The sequence below is a fragment of the Vitis vinifera genome, chromosome 6, assembly GCF_030704535.1.
Source record: "Vitis vinifera cultivar Pinot Noir 40024 chromosome 6, ASM3070453v1".
NCBI lineage: Eukaryota > Viridiplantae > Streptophyta > Magnoliopsida > Vitales > Vitaceae > Vitis > Vitis vinifera.
The window spans coordinates 7,811,483-7,836,245 of record NC_081810.1 but is presented as its reverse complement, the minus strand read 5'-3'; the positions used below and the strand labels follow the sequence as shown (position 1 = coordinate 7,836,245).

At 35.9% G+C, this 24,763-nt stretch overlaps 2 protein-coding genes across 4 annotated transcripts; one reads left to right on the top strand and one right to left on the bottom strand.

Moving 5' to 3' along the window:
* Window positions 1-2,042: 2,042 nt before the first annotated feature.
* LOC100232964 (ubiquitin-activating enzyme E1 1) lies at window positions 2,043-13,689 on the top strand. 3 transcript variants are annotated; one of them, XM_059737514.1, is made up of 7 exons: window positions 2,043-2,373; window positions 2,634-3,001; window positions 3,786-4,003; window positions 10,388-11,182; window positions 11,365-12,233; window positions 12,320-12,752; window positions 12,907-13,689. In XM_059737514.1, the coding sequence occupies exons 2-7, from the start codon at window positions 2,650-2,652 to the stop codon at window positions 13,501-13,503; spliced, it is 3,264 nt and encodes a 1,087-aa protein (XP_059593497.1). In that variant the 5' UTR covers window positions 2,043-2,373; window positions 2,634-2,649; the 3' UTR covers window positions 13,504-13,689. The 3 variants fall into 3 exon arrangements, with proteins under 3 accessions (XP_059593497.1, XP_059593498.1, XP_002275617.3); XM_059737515.1 differs by having other exon boundaries at window positions 2,067-2,373; window positions 2,637-3,001; XM_002275581.5 differs by lacking the exon at window positions 2,043-2,373 and having other exon boundaries at window positions 2,395-3,001.
* A 584-nt stretch (window positions 13,690-14,273) lies between these two features.
* LOC100255265 (LRR repeats and ubiquitin-like domain-containing protein At2g30105) lies at window positions 14,274-21,623 on the bottom strand. Its single transcript, XM_002275617.4, has 10 exons — window positions 21,221-21,623; window positions 21,030-21,124; window positions 20,662-20,823; window positions 18,982-19,092; window positions 18,667-18,767; window positions 16,876-17,013; window positions 16,570-16,618; window positions 16,342-16,407; window positions 14,646-14,765; window positions 14,274-14,550 (listed from the first exon to the last, which is right to left on the bottom strand). Exons 1-10 carry the CDS (start codon window positions 21,408-21,410, stop codon window positions 14,440-14,442), a joined length of 1,143 nt encoding a protein of 380 aa, XP_002275653.1. The 5' UTR covers window positions 21,411-21,623; the 3' UTR covers window positions 14,274-14,439.
* Between the last annotated feature and the right edge of the window lie 3,140 nt (window positions 21,624-24,763).

Below are 24,763 nucleotides of genomic sequence, written 5' to 3'. Positions count from 1 at the left end.
GCATGTGCATGATGAACATGCAAGGTCAAAACAGAACGAGCAACTCCCTTCAATTTAATACAGTTCTCCTAGGTCTTAGTTCTTTCAACCAATGCATGGCTAAATAATTGAAAGAATCTTCCTACCAATCCCAAATTATATTTTTGTCATCACGCCATCTATGTTGTAGGCTGCAATGATCCATAGAGGCATTTCAAAAAGCCCAAGGAGTCAGTTACCTAACTAATATTTCAACTAGTAATCCTTACACCTTACACTAAATCCAATTAGCTCGATATGTGTTACTAATTCATTACCTTTAGGTTGAATCGATTCTTTAACGATAATGGTAGGTCGTTTGTTATATTCTCTTTTTGTTAATATATTTTAATTCTTATTTGCCAATCATTTTTTTGAAAATGATAATACTCAACTTAAGTGCATGAAACATGGAACAAAAGATCAAAAAGCAAAATAAATAAATCAAATTCCCATGCCTTGAACACCTTATCGTTCTGCTGTCTCTCTTTTCAAGCGATGTTTTGGAATATCCGAAGACAATTGAAAGCCCCTGCCACGTCCTGACCAAGTGATCGAGTGTTAAGTAATGGGAATGCGCCATGCACCTCCATTTAAGGCATCTTATCTCCTTTAGATGCTCGTTTATCGCCTTCTGCTTGCCTACAATAAATAGAAAAAGAAGTGACCATCACCCTCACTCTCTTTCTCACGCGCACAGAAGAACCCTCGTTGTAGCTCTGAGCCCTGCATCTACTGGATGGACGTTGCCGGGCCCTGCTCCTTCAAAGTAGGCCGGCCAAAGACCCAGTTCCTTTGGGTTAAGCCCATAATTCATGGGTCAACTGAGAATAGTTAACTTGTGCCCTTTAGTCCAAAACTTTACGTAAAACATAATTTGGGCTTAGCTCGTTTCTTAAGCCCACCGTCAAGGTTCATACAATTTTTGTGGTTTTCAGTTAGTGAGCCCATCATGGATGGACATCATTCTATTAATAACAATAGCAAAAGAATGGTTGGAGTACAATGGTATAAGACACGTAACATGAAGACACTAAATAATTTAGTGGTTATACTTTTTATCTTGTTTCTCCTTTAGTAGACTTTATTCTGGTCCCTAACATTATCGCAGAAAAAAATTTGGAGGAAGAATAAATTCTTTCAAGACCAAAGGAAAAAAAATTTCCTCCTTACCTGCAACAAGATCCGAGTCACTTACTACTACATAAATTAAAAAGGGGTCCTGGCACAAAGTCCCCTGCGCCATACACACCAAGAGTTTGGTTCATGAATCATGTATTTTTTGCACCCATTTCACAGGACATTCTCACACTCACTCCAGCTGTTGAATCAATACATGCCATATGACCCACGTGGTTTTTTTTTTTATAAATAATTTTATATCTTATCTCATTTGTTTTTACGATTTAAAAGTTTTAAATAATAATACTAATATTATAAAATTTTTATTAAATATAAAATTCATTTTTATAAGTCAAAATGTAGTTTCTATTAATTTTTTTTTTTTTACCAAAAATGATAAAACTTTTTTAATAAAATCAAACTACCAAAAACTCTTGCCCAACTTAGGTAAATAGTTATTGATTTTAATTCTAGAAAACAGGGGCTTGGCCCATTGAGGTAGGTCCACTGCGGCTTTAGCATGTCATCAAGGCTCTACATTAGATTGAGGTTAAAGTCAGAGATCCTACAACATTGGTGTAAGAAAATTTAAAAATTAACCATCGTGACTCAAACCATAATCATCCTATTTTTATTTTTTATTTTTTATTTTTTTATATATTTTTATATATATATATATATATATATATATTTATTTTTTACAAGTTTTTTACATTAAAAGGGAAAGAAATGAAATGCGAGTTGTCAGTTATGAGGAGTGTTAGGCTAGGCACTATCGCATCTGATTTGGAACCCAAAATATGGGCAAATTTTTACCCTGAACTGGATTCAGCCAAGGTCAAAACGGTGACGTTTTAGATGATGTTTTTCACCTAAAACGACGACGTTTTATGTCTTATTCCCGGTTTGCCGTGCATAATCAGCCGACTTTATCTTCCATTGCCCCTCTCCTCCAATGACCACACCAAACAAACCCTCCCTCTCTCTCTAGAAGAGGAGAGAGATGACCGACCAGCACAATTAGCAACAGCACCTGTCAGCCCAAAACCCTAGAAATGCAAATCCTTAAATACCCCTTCCTCTCTTCACAAACCCAAACGACCCCTTCCAAATTCACCAGCGTAGAGTACTAGAAAAGGAACATACACCACGCCAAAGCAATTTTCTCTTTCTCTCTCTTTCTCAAACATTCAGATTCTGTTCTTTTTTGTTTCTGCATCAGAGCTCTAATCGGTACGTTTCTTTTTATTTGCTTTTTATCCATCCCTAATCGGTCTTTGTCTCTCTAGATTAATCTTCTTTGCTTCGATTGTCCGTTTCGAATCAATAAAGCCAGAAATGACGGTGTTGATCAGATTAGGGTTAGGGTTAGGGTTTTTGGTTTTGGCACCGATTATTGTTGGATTCGTGTATGACAAGTCTTTCGATCTTTATACTTTGTTGAATGTGTTTGGGTTGTCGATGATTTGGATGGGGTTTTGTGGGGTTTTCAGCAGTTTATTGCACTATATGCTTCCTAGAAAGAGAGCAGTTGCAGGAGAGGTTGTAGACGACGACAGTGATAACACAGGTACTTCTTCGATCAAGAAGCATCGGATCTCCTCATCGGCCGCCGGCACCGAAACCACGGTGAACAACAATAACAGCGGCAGCTCTTTGGGCAATAACAGCGGCAACAGTAATCACAGCGGCGGCAGCGAAGTTGAACTGCAAATTATGGCTTTGGGCGATGGACATCCGCCAGATATCGATGAGGATCTGCATAGCCGCCAGCTTGCAGTGTACGGTCGGGAAACCATGCGGCGGCTTTTTGCCTCCAACGTCCTCGTCTCTGGGCTTCAGGGACTTGGTGCTGAAATCGGTATAAATATTGCATTAATACTTGCCTTCTGGAGTTATGTAGTTAATCATTGGTTCTTCCTTTATGCCTTGTGGAATTCTAGTATGGTGATAGGGAATCTTGAAATTTCAGGAGTAAGTAGTTTTCATGATAACCGATTTTGGAGTTCTAAGTTCCAAGTTTACTTTTATCTATCATTTGTGTTTATTTTTGTCTCAGTTTCTTCTGATATGAAACTATTGCTGTTGAATATTGTGGATTTGTCTTATTCATTGATTCATAGTTTTTGCCTTTCGAGCTTCTTCTGATGAGCTACTGCTGTTGAATATTGTTGATTTGTCATATTGGTTATTTCATAGTTTTTGCTCCTTGGTAGAAAAGACTGAAAAAAATAAATAAAAAAGGTGCATGCAGATGCTTGAAATTCTAATATTGCCTACTTGCGAATATTTTGAATGCATGGATTTCAGGTAGTCAAACCTGTGGGCATATTTACCCAAAATATATATATCCACGGATTTAAAATGCTCTTTCAGAGCTGAAATCCATGTCTATACATATAATTTTTTTCATCCATTCTTGTTGAGAACCACAGTTGCCAATGTTTCTTTCCTGCAATTTGTTGTGCAACTCATGCTATGGATTGATTTGGACAAGATTTCCGATCTATATGTCATTAGAAAGTTGATCTTTGTGTTTGAATTTTGGATTTTTTGAGATGTGCTGCTGTCTTTCTTTTGAAGTGACTGTTGTGTGTAAGTGACTGAGAGACTCATTGATTTGATGATATACTTGATTTTTGCAGCAAAGAACCTCATTCTTGCTGGCGTAAAATCTGTGACCTTGCATGATGAAGGAACCGTGGAGTTGTGGGACATGTCCAGCAATTTCATATTTTCAGAGAATGATGTTGGTAAGAACAGGGCACTGGCTTCTGTTCAAAAGTTACAAGAGCTCAATAATGCTGTGGTTATTTCTACCTTAACGACAAAATTGACGAAAGAGGATCTTTCTGATTTTCAGGTACTTCCTGTTTTTTCCTCAATTTCAGTAGTTGGTTTTGGTTTATAAATGACTGTTAAATTTTATTAGATTCCAAGATTTTGTTCATTTTTTGAAGCAGCTAAGAAAAAAACCAGGTGAAAATATAAAACGTTGTATGCTGTTTTAGTTTTTGGTTTAACTTGTAATTCATATATAAAATTATATAAACTTCACTGAATCAGTTTCCTTTTAAGGAACCAAAGCGTAACCCAAAATAAATGGTGGTTGTGAACTTAATTGGTCACACCCTTCAAATGAATCTTGCCTTGTTTTTGAGGTGGCTTTTTGAAATTTTGATCTAAGTGATCAGGTAGAGTATACTTTTTTTTGGTGTTAGTATTCATGCATATATTTCATTTGAATGCATGCAGGAAGTTTTACATCTGAAGATGTTTCCTTTTGGTTGCATGTTTACTCATTTGTTGTCTATAAAAAAAAAAATGGTTTACGCATATGTTAGCTGCACTGTTCAATGTGGGGTAAAATTCTAATTACCCCACATTTTTCTTGACCTAATTGGATGTGTATCATCTCTTTATATAGTTTAACGTCGAAAGAAGACAGTGGTGTTAAAGAAAATCAAGATAGAATACAAAGTTTTTAGAACATTGAGTATAAAACTAATTTACTAACTTCACTCATGACTTGGTCACATATGTATTGTGCATAGTTTTAAAAAGCACAAGGTGCACCTAAGGGGCAAAAGTCTCCTACAACATATACTCCAAGTGTGTGCTTGAGCAAAGTGAAACTTAACCTATGATGCATATCAATTTTATCAGATATGATCCCAAATCTAATCCAATCAATAAAAATTTTAAACATTTAAAGGAAACATTCAACAAAAAAAGTAGTGAAATTATATAAATTTCAATATACAGTTAGAGATTTCAAGAATAAAAGTGTTTAAAAATGGAAAATAAAGTAAATGAGGCATGCCTCCAACAGGGTGCTATAATTAGGGAGTGGCTGTGCCTCTGCCTTGGGCCTAGGTGTGCTTTAAGCTCTCCTTTTAAAGCCATGTCATTCTGAACATTTTTAGTAGATATCCATGCCAAGATTGGCTAGGTTGCACATACATTAGGAAGACAGAGAGTTTCTTGAATAATTAGTATGAGATTAATCACATGCATAAAATTAATCATCTAACTCTTGACTCACCTATGTAGGTCATAGGTGCATTGTGTGTCCCCAACATCTAAGTACATATCAATGCCAAAATTGACTAGGTTGCACATACATTAGGAAGAAATACATTTTTTGGAATAATAAATATGGAAATAATCAATTGCATAAATAGATGTCAACTCTTCACTTAGTTTAGAGATGTATTGAGTGTACCCAATATTTAAGTTCGTATCTATGCCAAAATTGACCAGGTTGCACATACTTAGGTGTATCATACTACTAGTATGTATATTTACCAAATTGACCGGTATACCTTTCTATGTGGTTAATGGAATTATGAAGCATTTTTATTTTTGTTTTTGTTTTTATAGTTTGAATATGTATTATTTTCATAATTTTTTTTAATGTCTTATGCTTCTAGTTTGACTTTCCAAGTGAAATTTTTGGGTTCGCACTTATATTGATTGTCTCTCTTAAAAGAAAATCATATAATGCAATTTTTTTTCCATACATTGAATTTACTTCCGATTGATAATATCCAATGATGAAAAGGTTGATGTTGATAGAAACATCGACGAATTGATTTTATAGAAATATCAATTGAAATATGGATATCAATGGAAATATCGATAAAATTGAAAAAAATTATCAATGGGATGCCAAAGAAAGTGAAATGACCCTTTTTGATGAAGAGGTTGAAGCTAGAAGGATAACCATGGAGGAGTATTATCATTTGGCCTTGTGGGAAGAAGCATCTTGGAGGTAGAAACCAATGGAACTTTGGTTGAGGGAAGGGGACATAAATGCTATTTTTCCCCCTACAACATGGCGAAAGCTCACCAAATGAGTAATTTCATGGCTAGAGTCAAGATAAATGGTAGTTGGCTTTTGAGGGAGGAGGAGATAAAAGGGAGGAGTAACTTAGTCCTTTTGAAACCTATTATTTAAATTAGGAGATTGGAGTATTACGGGTTTGACATTAGAGTCTTTGGGTGGGGTAGGGTAGGGTAGGGAGAATGTAGAGGCTTTGGAAGTCTCCATTTCAAAGAATGTAAACGCTTTGGCATCCTTTGTATACCTCCCATGTCCTTAGGGTCGCCCCCTTCTTTTTGTTTGGTTTCTTTAATTCTTCCCATTGTGTATTTGGGTCTTCTTCCTAGGAGCTCCTTATTAGTCGAGGGTTGGTTGGCTATTGGTAGAAGAGAGTGTCCATAAGAGGCTAACTATGTAGAAAAGACAATAATCTTTCTAAAGGTGGGGGACGACTCACTCTCATAAGAGTACTCTATCAAGCTTGCCCATTTAGCATGTCTCCTTTTGTCATACTCATGAACGTGAGATGGGGAGGGATTGAAAGGGGGGATCGAGAAGATTCAAAGAAGTTTTTTGTGGGGTGGAGGCTTGTTAGAGAAAAAACCATACTTGGTGAGATAGATTATCATTTGCCGAGATCAAATAAGGAAGGCTTTGGGATTAAAAACCATACTTGGTTCTCAATAAGGCTTTGCTAGGTAAGTGGAATTGAAGGTTTATCTCAAAAAGTGGATCCTTGTGGAAGTGGGTTCTTGTTGGGATGTATGGTTAGGAGGAAGGGGATTGGCGTTCCATGGAAAGTAGGGATAGTTTTCTAATTGGATTGTGGAAGACCATCATATGAGTTTGGGAGAATATCAATAGGAAAACCTCATTCAAAGTGGACAATGGGAGAAGATGAAAATCTGGAATGATAAATGTTGTGGTGATTCATCTTTAAAAGAGTCTTATGATAGGATTCTTGGGTGGTTGATGTGTGGGAAGTCTTGGAATGATAGATGGTGTGGTGATTCATCTTTAAAAGAGTCTCTTGACAAAGGATTCTTTGGTGGTTGATGTGTGGGATCAATAAATTGAGGGTGGGCATTGGAACACTAGCTTCTAAAAGAATTTGAATAAATGGGAGATGGGGAGGCTTGAAGCCTTCCTTTTAATACTTCAAGGCAAGGTTGTGAATAGGGATTGGGAAGACATGATGGTTTGGATGCAAGCAAAGAGGGTAATTTTTCAGTCAAATCCTTCTAAAATTTCTTGGGATTGGAAAGAGTGGAAGATTTCCTTACAAAAGTTATTTGGCTTGCGATGGCTTCACCCAAGGATTAAAATATTGGTAAATACGGATATATCGGTGGATATTTCGACAAAAATATCGATGAGACGAAAATTATTCAAAATTCACAAGAATGCTTGAAAAAACTCAAAAAAAAAAAAAAGATAAAATAAGTATTGCTAATTTTTTTATAAAAATTTGATAAATATTATCTTTAATCGTACATATAATATTTATCAAATTTTTATAAAAAATTAGCATAAATTCCTTTAATATATTTATATTCATTTATTTTAAAAATTAAAATACTTTTATTAAAACATATTTTATTACATTTTAAATAAAAAATGAAATTGATTTATATAAAATATTTTATTTGAGATTTGATTTCTAAAAATTTATTATAAGTGACAAATTTTCTATTATCATTTAAATAATTAAAATTATTACTAATTTTTCTTATCAAATTAATTTTAATTTATAGAATATTAGGACTTTATTAATTTTTTTTATATTGTAGCAATTTTTGAGTAAAATTATATTTTAATATTTTAAATAAATGAATATAAATTAAATAAAATTAAACGGATAAAAAAAAGAATGAAGTGATAGTAATTTTTTAAAATAACATTAATGAGATAAATATAAAAAGTAGTTAAAAATAAAATGATAATATAGATTTAAAATAAAAAATAAATTAAAAATGAATAATTAAAAAGTAAAAAAAGGATAAATATTTTTTTAAAAAAAGCTTTCAAAAAAATCTCCGATATTTCCCAGATATATCCGATATATTCGTAGATATATCCGATATATCGTTGATATATCTTTGATATTTTGACAGGCTTTCTTTGCTACTCCGTGCGTTGCTTCACGCTCAATTTTTTCGCCAATTTTCCTGATATTCCTCGTCTTTGATAATTGGTGCTCAATATCCTTTCAGGGCCATCCAATATCCGATATATCGGCAAAATGTCGTCGATAAAAAACGATTTTTCAATCCATGGCTTCACCTAAAGTTGTTTTTTTTCTCTTCTTCTTTTGGTGGGGTGCTTATTGGGGAAAGGTTTTGACATTTATAGGATGCAAAGGAGGAGGGATTGGTCTTTGGTAAATCAATCCTTTCATTGTAAGGATGATGAAGAATCATCCTTTTGCATTATGTTAGAGTTGAAGTGTTATGGAATTTGGTGCTTTCCTTGTTTGGGATTGTTAGGGTGATATTAAGTTCGGTTGGGAAATTTCTCTTGGGTTGCATGGCTCTTTTATTTCAAAAGGTGGTGTGGAGGGTTATCTAGTTGTGCGTATTTTGGTTTTGGTGGAAGGAGAGAAACCAGAGAGCATTCGAAAGTAAAGAAATGTTTGATCGAATTCTTAAGTCAATTTTTCTTTGCAACCTTCTATTGTGGGTAGGATATATAGATGACGTTTCCCTAACCATGATAAATTTTATTAATTGGTTAGGATCTACATGAAGGGTCTTTTGTTTTGTGTGTCTTCCCAACAGTTTTGTCAAGTTCTCCAATTGTTTGGGGTTGCCGGTTTTGGGTTTTGAAAAGGAAATCAGCTTTCTTCTTAGAAAATTGGAAGCGAAGAAAGGTCACGGGGTTAAGGTGTCTCAGGGGAGGGCAAAAATCCATGTCCTCTTCAAGTCTTGAGAAGGAAATTTGAAGGCTCAAGTGCTTAGTCAATTACAGTAGTGTTCCGTCCACGGTAAATGGAAAGGGGAGGGGGGTGGGGACTTAACAGCAGGGGTTTCTGCTGGCCACTGGTATTTAATTTATTTTGCTAAGGGTTTTTTGTTTGTTTCGAGTAGGGGTTTTTGTTTTTGTCTTTAGGTTTCTGCTTGGGGGTTTCCAACCGCTGTGGGAGCTTGGTGTTGGTGGGAAGGTGGTTTTTAGTCTTTCTCTTTTCTTTTCTTGCTTGCCTTTGGGCCATATATGCATACTTCCTGTGCACTTTGTTGTGCGTTTTTGCAAGCACCTTTAATATATTTTGCTTATTTACCTATAAAAAAAAGCCTCTTGTTTATTATTTTTTATTTTTGCATTGCCTCTTGACGTACAAAGTACACAATAAGATGGCAGCATGTTAGTATTCTCGTATTGCAACTGGTAGAAAGTGAGAACCCTTTAGCCAAGGGAGCCTTTTCTATTTTTATAAGCAAATAGATAATATATAGAAAAGTGCCATATAGAGGTTGAGTCTATTTATGTGTGCCAAGCAAAAGTAAAAGGTTGAATGACTTTAAGAAAAGGTTAGACCAATGGCCTCAAGCCATCTCCACCAAATCGATAAACTTCAGATATGACACTCTTTTTTGCAAAAGAATCCCTCAACCAAAAGTGCAGGAAAACATCTTTCAGCTTTGACAATTCCACCCCTTCAAAGATTCTACCCTTTAACCAAGGGAACTGGCATGATAAGTCTGGTCAGAACCCTTACCTTCACAACTCCTATTGGGAGGTCAAAATATTAGAATTTTCTTTGTTTTTTCCAGCTGCACAAAAGCAAGGGGCAGATCTTACACAAAATTCTCCAGCCTCCGAAATTTAGCTGTCTGTATACTTGATGGTGACCTTGAGTTCTGTAGACAGATGGCGCCCTCATCATGCTTAGCTTTATTCATGATTCCTTTATTGGGGAGTGAGCATTATATTGAGCGAGGTCTTCTTTGTGTTTGTATTGGGCCTGCATTTCAAGTGGAATGGCACCCTAAAGGGGTTTGAATAGTTTCAAATAAATTCTAAGTCTAGCAAAATGATGCAGTGCAGACAGATGAGAACTTTTGACCAATTAGATTGAAAAATAGATTGTGAATGAGCTGTAACCACTTTTTCTTGTTTGAATAATGTTAAATGGAATGAATTAACTGTCACTTCCATCATTATATATTTTTGTTTTGGTGACAAGGAGTTCAGATATAAGAGTAGTTTTCTACTTCCAGGGTGTAGGGCCTTTTTGACATCATATTGTGCTTTTTGACTTATATTTTTGTTCCATTGCTTGTGTGTGGGTGGTGGGGGTTAGTGTTTGGTCGTGTGGGGGTTGCATAGAGACTGCGTGTTATATGTTGCTACTTGCTACTGTTGATAAGATTATCTAATGATTGTTTACCTCTGAGTGGCTATTTTTTTCTATGCATGATGCAGGCTGTTGTATTTACGGATATCTATTTTGAGAAAGCTATCGAGTTCAATGATTACTGCCATAGTCATCAGCCTCCTATCGCTTTCATCAAGGCTGAAGTTAGAGGCCTTTTTGGTTCAGTGTTTTGTGACTTTGGTCCTGAATTCACAGTTTTTGATGTTGATGGAGAGGAACCACACACGGGTATAATTGCATCCATTAGCAATGATAATCCTGCACTGGTGTCATGTGTTGATGATGAGAGGCTTGAGTTTCAGGATGGGGATCTTGTTGTATTCTCAGAAGTCCATGGAATGACAGAACTCAATGATGGAAAGCCAAGAAAGATAAAAAATGCAAGGCCATATTCGTTTACTCTTGAGGAGGACACCACAAATTTTGGTACCTACGAGAAAGGTGGTATTGTCACACAGGTGAAACAGCCCAAGGTCTTGAACTTTAAGCCATTGAGAGAAGCACTCAGTGATCCTGGTGATTTTCTTCTGAGCGATTTCTCCAAGTTTGATCGCCCACCCCTCCTACATCTGGCATTCCAAGCGCTTGACAGGTTTATATCCGAGTTGGGACGCTTCCCTGTTGCTGGTTCTGAGGAGGATGCTCAGAAACTGATATTCATATCCAGTAACATCAATGAGGGCTTGGGAGATGGGAAACTAGAAGATATTAATCCAAAACTTTTGCGGCACTTTGCTTTTGGTGCCAGGGCGGTATTGAATCCCATGGCTGCTATGTTTGGTGGTATTGTAGGACAGGAGGTTGTGAAGGCATGCTCTGGAAAGTTTCATCCACTTTTTCAGGTTTTGTACTTTCAATTCATTGATTTGTTCTATTTAGATTGGAAATTACACATTGATATGTTCTATATGTATATTGGTTAGTCACAAGCATCTATCTCCACTTTTTTCATTGCTTTGAGTTCCATAATGATACTTGATTGCTTTTGCTGGTGAATTAACATTGTTGTTACTTGCTTTTGCAGTTCTTCTACTTCGACTCAGTGGAGTCACTTCCTACAGAGGCACCAGATTCCAGTGATTTCAAACCATTGAATAGCCGATACGATGCACAGATTTCGGTGTTTGGGTCTAAGCTACAGAAGAAACTGGAGGATGCTGTAGTTTTCATGGTAGGATCTGGTGCACTAGGTTGTGAGTTCTTAAAAAATGTAGCTCTGATGGGAGTTTCATGTGGCAATCAAGGGAAGCTAACAATTACTGATGATGATGTGATTGAGAAGAGTAACCTTAGTAGGCAGTTCCTCTTCCGTGATTGGAACATTGGGCAGGCCAAATCCACTGTTGCTGCTTCTGCTGCTCAAACAATAAATCCTTGTCTCCACATTGAAGCTTTGCAAAATCGTGTGGGCCCTGAGACAGAGAATGTGTTTAATGATGCCTTTTGGGAGAATTTGAGTGTCGTTATCAATGCACTAGACAATGTCAATGCGAGGTTGTATGTTGATCAGAGGTGCTTGTATTTCCAGAAACCGCTGCTTGAGTCGGGAACTCTGGGTGCCAAATGCAACACGCAGATGGTAATTCCTCACCTGACAGAAAATTATGGTGCCTCAAGAGACCCACCTGAGAAACAAGCTCCCATGTGCACGGTGCACTCTTTCCCACACAATATTGACCACTGCTTGACATGGGCTCGATCCGAGTTTGAGGGTTTGCTTGAGAAAACGCCAGCAGAAGTGAATGCATTTTTGTCTAATCCAACTGAATATGCATCTGCAATGAGGAATGCTGGTGATGCTCAAGCTAGGGATAACCTGGAACGTGTTCTCGAATGCCTTGAGAGAGAGAGATGTGAGACATTCCAGGACTGTATCACCTGGGCCCGTCTCAGGTATTTCCCGTGTAATTGATCATATTTGTCATTTCCCTACACACTATGTTCTCTGTGCTGATTTCTCACTGCCTTCTATTTAACAGGTTTGAAGATTATTTTGTTAACCGTGTTAAGCAGTTGATTTTTACTTTTCCTGAGGATGCTGCAACCAGCACTGGGGCTCCATTCTGGTCAGCTCCCAAGCGATTCCCTCATCCATTACAGTTCTCAGCTGCTGATGCTGGTCACCTCTATTTTGTCATGGCGGCATCCATTCTACGGGCTGAGACATTTGGCATCCCAATTCCTGACTGGGCCAAGCATCCTAAGAAGTTGGCTGAAGCTGTTGATAAGGTGATAGTGCCAGAATTTCAGCCAAAGACTGATGTGAAGATTGTGACCGATGAGAAGGCTACTAGCCTTTCTACTGCATCTGTAGATGATGCAGCAGTCATCAATGAACTACTTGCTAAGATAGAGCAGAGCTGGAAGAGTCTGCCACCAGGGTTCAGGATGAACCCAATTCAGTTTGAGAAGGTTCGTCTCCTTTTTGCATTTTTAGAAATTTCGAAACACTCACAGGTGTTTGAATAAACTGTGTTAAACTTGGCACATCTGGTAGATGGTGTGGAAAACGCCCTATGTTTTGTTTTAACTCTCCTTAATATGGTCCCATAAATGTAATGTGCAGGATGATGATACAAATTACCATATGGACCTGATAGCCGGTCTTGCAAACATGAGGGCGAGGAACTACAGCATTCCTGAAGTTGACAAACTGAAAGCCAAGTTCATTGCTGGGAGGATTATCCCTGCGATTGCAACCTCCACAGCAATGGCCACGGGTCTTGTCTGCCTTGAACTGTACAAGGTTTTGGATGGAGGGCACAAACTGGAAGACTATCGCAACACATTTGCCAACCTAGCCCTCCCACTTTTCTCCATGGCTGAGCCAGTCCCGCCCAAAGTCATCAAGCACCGGGATATGAGCTGGACTGTTTGGGACAGGTGGATCCTCAAAGACAATCCGACTCTAAGGGAACTTCTCCAATGGCTCAAGGACAAGGGGCTGAATGCATATAGTATCTCATGTGGAAGTTGCCTGCTCTACAACAGTATGTTCCCTCGACACAGGGAGCGAATGGACAAGAAGGTAGTGGATCTGGCCCGGGAAGTGGCCAAGGTGGAACTACCTGCATACCGGTCTCACTTGGATGTTGTGGTGGCATGTGAGGATGATGAGGATAATGATATTGACATTCCTCAGGTATCAATTTACTTCGGGTAGGTTGATTGTCTGCAAGCCAATCCAGTTCCTGTGGTCGGGTTTGTTGGTCTCTCTTGTGATTCGTGGACCAACTCTCTTTAGCATATGTGGCCTTTTTATTCTGCTGCTCAATTCATGATGAGAACAGAAAATGGATATTACTATTGAAACACCACCTTTAATATAAAATTGATTGTCTTGATGGTATATCCATATTGCTTGTTTGTCTTTGGATCGCATTTGCTTATTTGGTTTTCCTTTCTATTTCATTTTTTGTAGTAGCCAACTTAAAAGACTTTTCATGCTTGCAATTTTCCTTTTAGGACAGCTTTATGCTTTTAGTTCGGTTTTATAGCTTTGGTTTTGGTTTGTATGAAAGAGGATTGTTGTTGCCTCGCAAGACCCATAGTACCGCAAATGTATTAGGTCCAGGCCCAACATGATTTCATCAAGCCCTTTGCCCATCAGCCTTCTGATGTCCATCGGCCCAATAAGCGCATCACAAAAGTAAAGCTTCTGATGCAGGCCCATTACGCCATTTGCCCCAGGCCCAAAATTGGCCTCTATAGGCCATGGTCCATTGGGCCCAAACCTAAGATGTAAAAATCTACTTGCATCGCGTATTTGTGCTTTCTAGGCTATGGGCTCCATCTATTTCTCTTGGGCTCTTCAGGCTCAGGATCAGGCTCCAAATTTTCGTTGATGAAATAGTCAGAATTCACTTTCAGATCCATCCCTCGGGTTCTCCAGGCGGCTCAGATTCATTCCAGTATTAAGTTAAGCCCAAAAGATTTTTCTCATCCGAAAGCAAACAATAGTCCATGTTTATGATTTCACTAATAAGTTGAAAAAATGTCACAGAAAAATCACGCATAAAAGAGAGCTACAATCTTTTGCACCTGTAACACGTCTGAATCTATTTGCGGAGCCGATTTATATGAGCAGCCAACTATGCTGTCAGTTTTTATCAGCTCCTTCATCAAATGCGGTAGAGTCCACAACTCTGAAATCCAGTTGCTTCTGATGTTTGTCCCGACGACGTTCATCAAAATTTTCCCACCCTTCAAACTGGCAGATAAATGTTCATTTACATGTCTTAGAATGAAGTGGGCAGAAAAGGAACCGAAGTTAATGTAATGAATGACAGAAAGGAAAGAACATACTTGACGGAGGAGATCCATAGTGATTTCGGTGCCATGGAGATCGAGGGTTGAGAGTTGGAGGCACATCTTGAATAAATTACGGGGAAGGGATTTGAGCCCATTGTTACTTAGATGCAGAGCCTGAATAAATAATTGCACCAAGAGAAAAACGTTGAACATAGATGCATCACAAGTCACATAACCATTAATGATATATGCAATTAAGGCTTTACAATCAATATGAAATGCATAGAGATGGTATGTATCATTTGACATTAGAGCAAATGTCATATCATGGACCGAGTTTCAACAAATATAGCTAAAAATGACCTGTGCGCTAGGGTATAGGCCAAAGACCACTAAAATCCCGAGGAAAAGACAGAGTGTAAGCTTGAGATACAGAAAAGATGGCGATACTCACTGAAAATGAATACCAGGTGCCACATAAATGGTAAGCTTCAATAGTCATAAAATTATGAGATTACAACTTATAAGAACAAGGAGATTTTTCCAGCAAAGGAGGTTTGGGGTTCGTATGCCCCTTTGAGAACCCGTTTTTTTGCTTGGGAAGCAGTTTGGGGTAAAATTTTTACTGTTGATATGTTAATGAGGAGGGGTTGGTCTATGGTTAATAGATGCAATCTTTGTAAAGAGAATGAGGAATCGGCGGACCACATTCTAATTCATTGTGGTAAGACAAGGGAGCTTTGGATTTCGTTGCTTTCTTCTTTTGGGGTGATGTGGATGCTCCCGGACTCAGTGAGAAATCTGCTTCTTGAATGAAAAATTTAAGGGCGTAGGAAAGAAAAGGAGTATAGTTTGGAGAATAACGCCTATTTGTCTGTTTTGGTGTATTTGGGGAGAGCGAAATCGAAGAATGTTCAAAGAGGAAGAGATGTCAGATACGAGCTTGAGGAACCTCTTTCTACGGTCTCTTCTTGAGTGGTCTCAACAGTTTATGGACTTGGACTATCTCTTTTTTCTGAACTTGTTGGGTGATTGGAGTGTTGGTTAACTTTGTCCTTTCTAGGTTTTTTCCCTCCTCTGTTGCCTAGGGTTTGGCTTTCTTTGTATATTGCCTGTGTACATAGGGAGCGCCCCCTGTTTTGGCGTGTTTTAATTTAATTTTGTCTCTGTCTATCAAAAAAAGAACAAGGAGATTTTTTATTAATTTTTGATCAATTTATAAGAACAAGGAGATAGTAACGAGAATTATAAGAATGAGGAGAAAGTTATGGCAAAACACTCACATTTACTAAATGAAACCATATAAAACTATTGAATAATCAAGTCTCTAAATTAGTTGTGAAATATTTATGATGCTCCTAATAAGAAGATAATACTAATTGGAGTTGGCTTCGTTCCTATTGAATAGGGTAGGAAATCTAAAAAGATAAAAAAATGGAATAAAAAAAAATCCTTAAAAGTTAAAAAGAAGCTACTCTCTATTTTTGATATTAGCAAAGGTTCCCGTAGTGGTAGGGCAGGCTTCTCATTTAAAATACTAGCAAGGGCCTCAAACTTGCTCTCACCAAAAATAAAGTTAGGAAAACAAATAAATACACAAGTAAAGTATTCTCTATTTTAATTGACTAAGATATTAGCAAAGATTCACGTACTCATAGGGCAGCTTCTCATTTAAAATACTAGAGGTTAACACGGGAAATAAAAACAAAAGAGAAAGAAGAAATCATTTCATCAGAGGATAGAAGGGGACCTTTAGATTTTGTAAATTGCTAAATGTCTCAGGCAACTCTGACAGAAGATTCGATGAAAATTCAACCTACACAATGTCAAAACTAAGTCAAGCATGATAATGAAACTACATAATAGAGAAAAGAAATCATCTCTTTAATCTGGACAGTGGACACCTAAAGAGGATCATAAGGTTTGTAACAAACACGAATTAGATATTAAAATTTTTAAGCATTAATCAGAAATCTACCTCAATTAGAGAATTACAATCGCCTATTTGTGTAGGAATGGTGCTTATCCTGCTCCAGCGCCAAAAAATTAATTAATTATATCAATCACAAAACATGGATAAAAGGTTATTAGCATTCCATAAAAATGAAAAATAGAATATTAATATCAAAGGAGTCTACATTTCTGGACATGAACTGCTACAGTCAAATGAAAAGAAACTGCTACACTCAGTTAAACATTCATACCAAAAAATAATAGTGAAAAATATAGGAGAAACAAAGCAGGGTGATTGACTTACTAATAGCATTCTACATTTCAAAGTTACCTATTATTGTTAGCTTTCAAAACTTCAAGCTGAGTCATAAGTCCTATCTGGATTGGGAGACTTGTCAGCTTGTTGCTTGCAATGTGAAGTTGCCTTAGAGAAGTCAGAGCACCCAGTGCAGAAGGCAACATTGTTAAACTGCATAAATTGTGTAATGCAAGATAATCAATTATGCAGATTTCACAAACTAATTGGATAGCAATAGTGCTACAACTTGGATGGATTGAACCCAACCCAAAAGATACAACCTTCATTGAGAAATCCCACCCTGATCTATGGTTGGGTTGGGCTTGGCCTCTGGTGTTGACAATCCAAATTTGAGTCAATGTATACATTTGTTATCATTACACATTGTTTTATGTTAGATGGCTATGTTTCCAAATGCAACTTGTTGAATTTTTTGTTAAAAACAATACAAATTTTTAAAATTTGAAATATCACCTATAACATGTGACATTTTAACAAAGGGTAGGTGTAGGGGTGGAATCATATAGAGCTCAGGGAGGCACATGCCCCCTTGAAAAATTAAATTAAAAAAAAAAAAAAAAGAACTTAGAAAGAGCTGTGGTCAAACTGTTGACCTCTTTTATAAAAGAAGAGGTTTGCCACCAAATTAAACTTTTCAGCGATGTTTTATATTGAAAACCACAACAACCTCCTTCCCCACCCCCCCTCCTCTCTCTCTCTCTCTCTCTCTTTCTCCCTCTCTCTTTCCACACACACACTAGATTGAATTTCTGGCTCCACCACTGGTGTATAGTAACTTCATTTTTATTATATTCAAATATGTAAACAAAAAAGTTGAAAATAAAAATAAAACTAGATTAATCAAAGCACAGAATGTAAAATGAACCTTCCCACAATTACAAGCGTGATAGAAAACCTTAATTCAAAATATATCAATTTTTTGTATATATATAATATCATAATTATTTTCATTTTAAATTTACAAGTCTTTATGTTGTTCCATTAATTAATATGGATGGAAATTGAGGTACTAATAAATAAAAATTAAATGTATACATCTAAAAAATCTTTAAAAAACAAATTTAGTAAAGATATATTTCTTATATAGCCTATGCAACTCCCTTAATTTGCTTGAACCTGACTAAAGCCAATCTCTTAGGTTGAAAATCTACAACCTGAGATGAGAATGATTAGGCTTAGGTTAACCTCAGACCTGACCCAAGCCAGCTGAGTTGACAATCAGTATAAACTTATATGCCTAAAGCCTTAGGCACGTAATACTTAATACAAAGATCAAAACAGTGTCTGAGGTGAGGTGTTCAGGGGAGGGTGGGACCTTGGGGCTTCACAAGCACAGCTTCTGTAAACAGATGGTAAATGCCATACGATACATGATACAAAGATAATCGTATGTGAGAAAATAAAATTATGCTTTGAGATATATCCATCATGTGCCTCATTTAAGGTATAGTGTGAACCTTTTATGCCTCGTAACAGTTTTTCATTAATGGGAAATGCAAGCCTAAAGGTGAAGTTCAATTTCCCATATTTTCTATGACAATTAGCACCAATGCACACCTTGGTGGGTAGTGCCTCAAGCACCGTTGAAAACACTGCATCATTGATCAAACCTACAAACTGGAAGGTCATAAAGGATTACAAAACCAGCATGCTCAAGGTTTTTCTATTATTTATTTATTTGTGTGTTAATAATTCTGGTCACATAACAAGTTCATCACAGAAGGCAACATGATTTCTGATATGCACTTCAGAGAAAAAAATGAACAAAACCAAGTCAGGGTCATGAAGGACAGAAACACTTACTAGTTTTGGCTCAGAGATAAAACTGTTAGAGACTTCAGAGATACTACTCCTTCCCAGCTAATGGATTCATCCAATATATCATTTGCACTAAGGAGCAATTTCTACCCAAAAAAGAAAAAAGCAGCAGTCCAATTTTAGTTTATAAAAGAATAGAAAAGAGTGGTACTATTCAAGCTCCACAATTATCCTCTCCTTCCCCATGCTCCACCTAATCAATGAATGGCAATTACAAGACATCCATACTGGGGTGAGTAGGACGCTAAAAGTGGAGCACAAATAGCAGAGCACAAATAGAAATAAAACAGTATAGCTAACCTGCATAGAACTCAAACAGCCAATTTTGACTGGTACATCTTGAATAAAGTTGTTGTTTAGATCAAGTACTCTTGCAGAAGGTCCACAAACCCACACTTCATCAGGTATAACCTTTCAAGTCCGAATCAACAAGAATAATAGTGATAGTTTCCCACCCACAAAAATCAAAACGAAAATTGGAAAATGGAATAAAATAGTAAAATATTGATATATAACCCTTTACAAACACCCAATTTCTGTTGGTAATTACATATATTTCTTTGTCTTTTTCATACACACACACACACACACACACACACATATATATATATATATATATGTATGTATGTATATATAACACATCAAAGTGGAAACAACTCCTGCCCATTGAGACTAAAGCTTGGGACACCAACAAAAGAAGTACAAATGAATAAAAATAAAAGAGAAAAATATTCCTAGAACATTCACCTGGATCCCTGGGCCAACCCACACCATTAATAGCAAAAAAAAAAAAGAGAAAAAAAAAATTTCTAAGGAGAAAGCAACAGCACACAGCACACTTTATTTCTTGAAGATTTTAATGGCATGCCTCTTATCACTATTTCAACACCAAGAAGGAAGAATGATAAACAACAAGAAAAGAAACTCAAATTTTGCAAAGAGAACAGAGGAAGGCACATATATTAGTTAAAGGCTAATTAATGATTCATAAAATTTTCAAATCACAGCATGCTCTTGTCGAATCTGCATAACCAATCAATAATCAGAACTGTGGGGACCTTCTTCCATGTGTCTGCCCACGTGTGCCTCCACGAGACTGTCCACGTGGTAGAACCCTAGTCGGACCATGTGTCACTCCTTCCATCACTGACCGGACAACCTTCGAGGCACCCAGAAGCATTCTATCCAGACCATTTGGGGCCACTGAGCAGGACACGTTTTCCTGACGTCCCCAAATCCCCTCTGATGTGCAAGACGATAATTACCAGACACTGGAGTGATTGATGGGACTCTTTTTACCCTTACGTCTACATCAGTGGACTGACACTTCCATTTCCATACCCTCAACAGGATTGAAATGATGGCAAGTTGTGTCTTGACGCGCCGCCTGACACAGCTACCAACCACCTTACAACTACGATGATTGCCCTGACACTTATTGCATAGTAATCATTGCGGCATTAAGTTAAGGGCCACCTCATCACTACTATGCTCTCCTCCTTTTGAGCATAATAAAAACCCCAATGAAACAGTGTACAGGTACGCAATACCGAGGATTCTTCCTCTCTCTCTAAGGGTTCCTACCCACCTCAGGGTCTGACTTAGGCTTCGGAAAGTGTGTCCAGACAACCCGTCTGGACATCTTTGTGCAGGGACGACGAAGGCCCAATCTCCGGCATCTGGATAGAGGCTCTCACTGCCACAACCAAAGGAGGAGTCCATCCTCAGTTGATCAGGTATGAACAAGAACCAGTGTTACACATACCCAATCTAATTAAATTGTTTCTTAGAAATATTTTTGTGCATTATAATCTAAAGTACAGACATTAATGCTTCAGCTAGTCATTTGTAGCTGACACACCCATAAAACATATATAACAGATCAAGAAAACATGAAGCATATGAGAGATCAAACGAGCAATGCATTTACCAAAGCCAGAATTTGCAAGAAAAGACATAATTATGATCAATTATCTATACCTTCAACTGGCATTCAGACAATGCAATAACTCCAGTAAGCTTCCACCGATCCAAATGACCCTTATCAATAAAAACTTCAGACCTCTTATTCCCCTTTGGATTGGCATGCGCTGCTTCCCTCAAAATGGGACGGGTTGGAGCTTCCTTCAAGATTGGACCGCCCTGTTCAAACAAACTATAAAATTAACCCTAATATCGAAATCAAAAACCGTATCTTCCAATTGAATCTTGAATCAATCATTTTACCCCTTTCCCTTTGCATTTTACGGAACCAAACACCCAATTCAATTCTATTCAAATTTCGTAATGCCAAGAAACAGAAAAAGAAATAAAAAAGAAAAAAGAAAAAAAAAAAACAATGAAGATACCCCTTGATGCAAGCCCTGAGAAGCCATCAGCATAACTTTAGCCCCATCCGTGATCTCCGACTCACGCAACGTCATGCCATCTGCCAGAACCCTCCCTGCGCAAACAGAAACCATCAAGAACCAATTTCTTCCTCGTGTTTGTTTCTTGAGAAAATATCTAGGGTTTCGTGATTTGTAAAGAGGGAAAAGACCTTTGAAAATGAGTTTTTGTCCCCGAGTAAGGACATTGGTGAGAGGCTGGAGAAGAGACTTGAGGTCTTTGACGGTAGAGTTCGGAGAGACAGAAACAGGTATGGATCTTCCACTGAACTTGATGTTCAGTGTTATGGTGGTGGCTGTCTTGGCATCGTTAACGCCACCGCTAGTACCACTGTTTTCCATTTGGGTTTCCAATAAGAAATCCCAAGAGATGTTTTGCCGTTAGGATTCTGCCTTGCTTTTAAACCAAAAATCAAACGAGGAACCTGCCCTTCTGGCTTGCTCCCTTCGCTTCAAACATGCATCAACATAAGTAGCCGTCCCTCTATTTTATAAAAAATTCATAACATTTCGTTGTGTCTTTGCGAATTGAAAAATAATAAAGACAGACCGTAATTAATAGAGACAATCAAATGATAAAAAGGTTTAGTTTCTTGAATTTTGTTGACACCTCAGCGGGTCCTTTCTACTGTAATTCTTGTCTCAATAGTACAGTAATTTAAAAAAATTATGCTTAAATTATTGTAGTAGAAGAAGTTATTACAAATATATGATAGTTTTTGCCACATAGGAGAGAGGAGAGAGGGTGAGAGAGAGGAGAGAGGAGAGAGGGTGAACAGATAAATTTTTTTAAAAAAGGGAACTCGTCTCTTGAAGAAACGAGTTCCATGAAAAAAAAATATATATTTTTTTTAAAAAATTCCTATTTACTCAAGGGAACTCGTCTCTTCAAGAGACGAGTTCCATGAAAAAAGACAAGGGAAAGACGAGTTCCCAGGGAAAATCCTAAATTAAATTAAAAAAAAAAAAATTTCCTTAAGGGAACTCGTCTCTTTGGGAATTTTTTTTTTAAATATATTTTTTATTTAAAAAAACTCCCAAATTAAAAAAAAAAAAAAAATTTCCTAAAGGGAACTCGTCTCTTCAAGAGACGAGTTCCATGGGAAAAAAAAAATATATTTTTTTAAAATATATATATTTAAAAAAAAAAAAATTCCTAAAGGGAACTCGTCTCTTCAAGAGACGAGTTCCATGGGAAAAAAAAATATATTTTTTTAAAATATATTTTTTATTTAAAAAAATCTCAAATTAAAAAAAAAAAAAAAAACAATTCCTCAAAATTCCTAAAGGGAACTCGTCTTTTCAAGAGACGAGTTCCCATGTAAAAAAAATAATTTTTTTAAAAAAATATATATATTTAAAAAAAAAAAAAAAAAAAAAACAATTCCTCATGGGAACTCATCTCTTGAAGAGACGAGTTCCCTTTAGGAATTTTTTTTTTTTTTTAAATATATATATTTTTAAAAAAAAAATATTTTTTTTTACATGGGAACTCGTCACTTCAAGAGACGAGTTCCTTTAGGAATTTTGAGGAATTGTTTTATTTTTATTTTTTTTAATATATATTTAAAAAAAAAAATTTTTTTTTTACATGGGAACTCGTCTCTCAAGAGACGAGTTCCCTTTGGAATTGTTTTTTTTTTTTTTTTTTTTTTTTAATTTGGGATTTTTTTTAAAATAAAAAATATATTTAAAAAAAAAATATTTTTTTTCCCATGGGAACTCGTCTCTTGAAGAGACGAGTTCCCTTTAGGAATTTCGAGGAATTGTTTTTTTTTTTTTTAAATATATATATTTAAATTTTTTTTTTTTTTTTACATGGGAACTCGTCTCTTGAAGAGACGAGTTACCTTTGGAATTGTTTTTTTTTTTTTATTATTTTTTTTTATTTGGGATTTTTTTTAAATAAAAAATATATTTTTAAAAAAAATATTTTTTTTTGCCATGGGAACTCGTCTCTTGAGTTCCCTTTAGGAAATTTTTTTTTTTTAAATATATATATTTTTAAAATTTTTTTTTTTTTTACATGGGAATTCGTCTCTTGAAGAGACGAGTTCCTTTAGGAATTTTGAGGAATTGTTTTTTTTTTTTTTTAATATATATATTTAAAAAAAAAAAATATTAAGAGACGAGTTCCCTTTGGAATTGTTTTTTTTTTTTTTTTTTTTTTTTTTTTTTTTTTTAAATAAAAAATATATTTAAAAAAAATATATTTTTTTCCCATGGGAACTCGTCTCTTGAAGAGACGAGTTCCCTTTAGGAAATTTTTTTTTTTAAATATATATATTTTTTAAAAAAATATATTTTTTTTACATGGAACTCGCCTTTTTTTTTTTTTTTTAAAATTTGGGATTTTTTTAAAATAAAAAATATATTTAAAAAAAAAAAAAAATTTCCCATGGGAACTCATCTCTTGAAGAGACGAGTTCCCTTTAGGAAATTTTATTTATTTATTGATTTAATTTGGGATTTTTTTTAAATAAAAATATATATTTTAAAAAATATATATTTTTTTTCCCATGGGAACTTGTCTTTTGAAGAGACGAGTTCCCTTTATTTCCAAATTGTTTTTTTTTTTTTTTAATTTGTGAATTTTTTAAAAATATATATATATATTTTAATGGGAACTCGTCTCTTGAAGAGACGAGTTTCCTTGAAGAATTGTCTTATTTTTTTTTTAAATTTGAGAATTTTTTTAAAAATATATATATATTTTTTCATGGAACTCGTCTCTTCAAGAGACGAGTTCCCTTGAGTAAATGGGGAATTTTCTTTAAAAAAAATATATATTTTTTTTCATGGAACTCGTCTCTTGAAGAGACGAGTTCCCTTTTTTAAAAAAATTTATCCGTTCACCCTCTCTCCTCTCTCCTCTCTCTCACCCTCTCTCCTCTTTTCTATGTGGCAAAAACTACTATATATTTGTAATAACTTCTTCTACTACAATAATTTAAGCATAACTTTTTAAAATTATTGTACTATTGAGAAAAGTCCGCAATTCTTGTTCTGCGTGTCAACCAAAATTTTTAGTCAAGTGCCAGTATTTTATATTTGTTTGTTAATTTCGAAAGTCGCTTCCTCACTTTAAATGTAGCAACTTGACAATGATATTGGGTATTTGGGATAGCGGATGCAAGTCATATTTAGTATGTTCAAAACCGATGCATCATGTTTTGCCTCTTTACAGGATTTACCCTGGCCCCTGGGTTCACTCTGTTGAGTTTATGAATCATTATGATCTATGAGTAACGATGATATCCCTTTCTTTATGGTAGAAAGAAAGATAGATTTGTGTGATGCCTTATTGTCGAGCATTGACGCTATAAGAGTTGAGTTTGGTTCCATCATATCTCTAATTACTAATGATAATTCCTTTGCGGTGGACAGTGGTCAACTAAGAAATTGGATGCACATAGTTCATTTGAAAGACGAGAGATCCCAAAGAGATATCGAGTATAAGCATGTGGTGTTGGTTCTTGATATTGAATTTAAAGAATTTGGTTGAGTTTTTAGGTATCCTTTTGGTCATTATTTGCAATATCCAAATTATGCATTTTGAAGATCTTAAATTTTTCTTTAAATAGTTCGGGGAGAGTAGGATAGGATGTGAGAAAAGATAAAAAGAAGAATCATTCTCTAAATATAGTTCTTTATTCAAGAATATGCCTTGAAATGTACTAGACATATAGTGAATA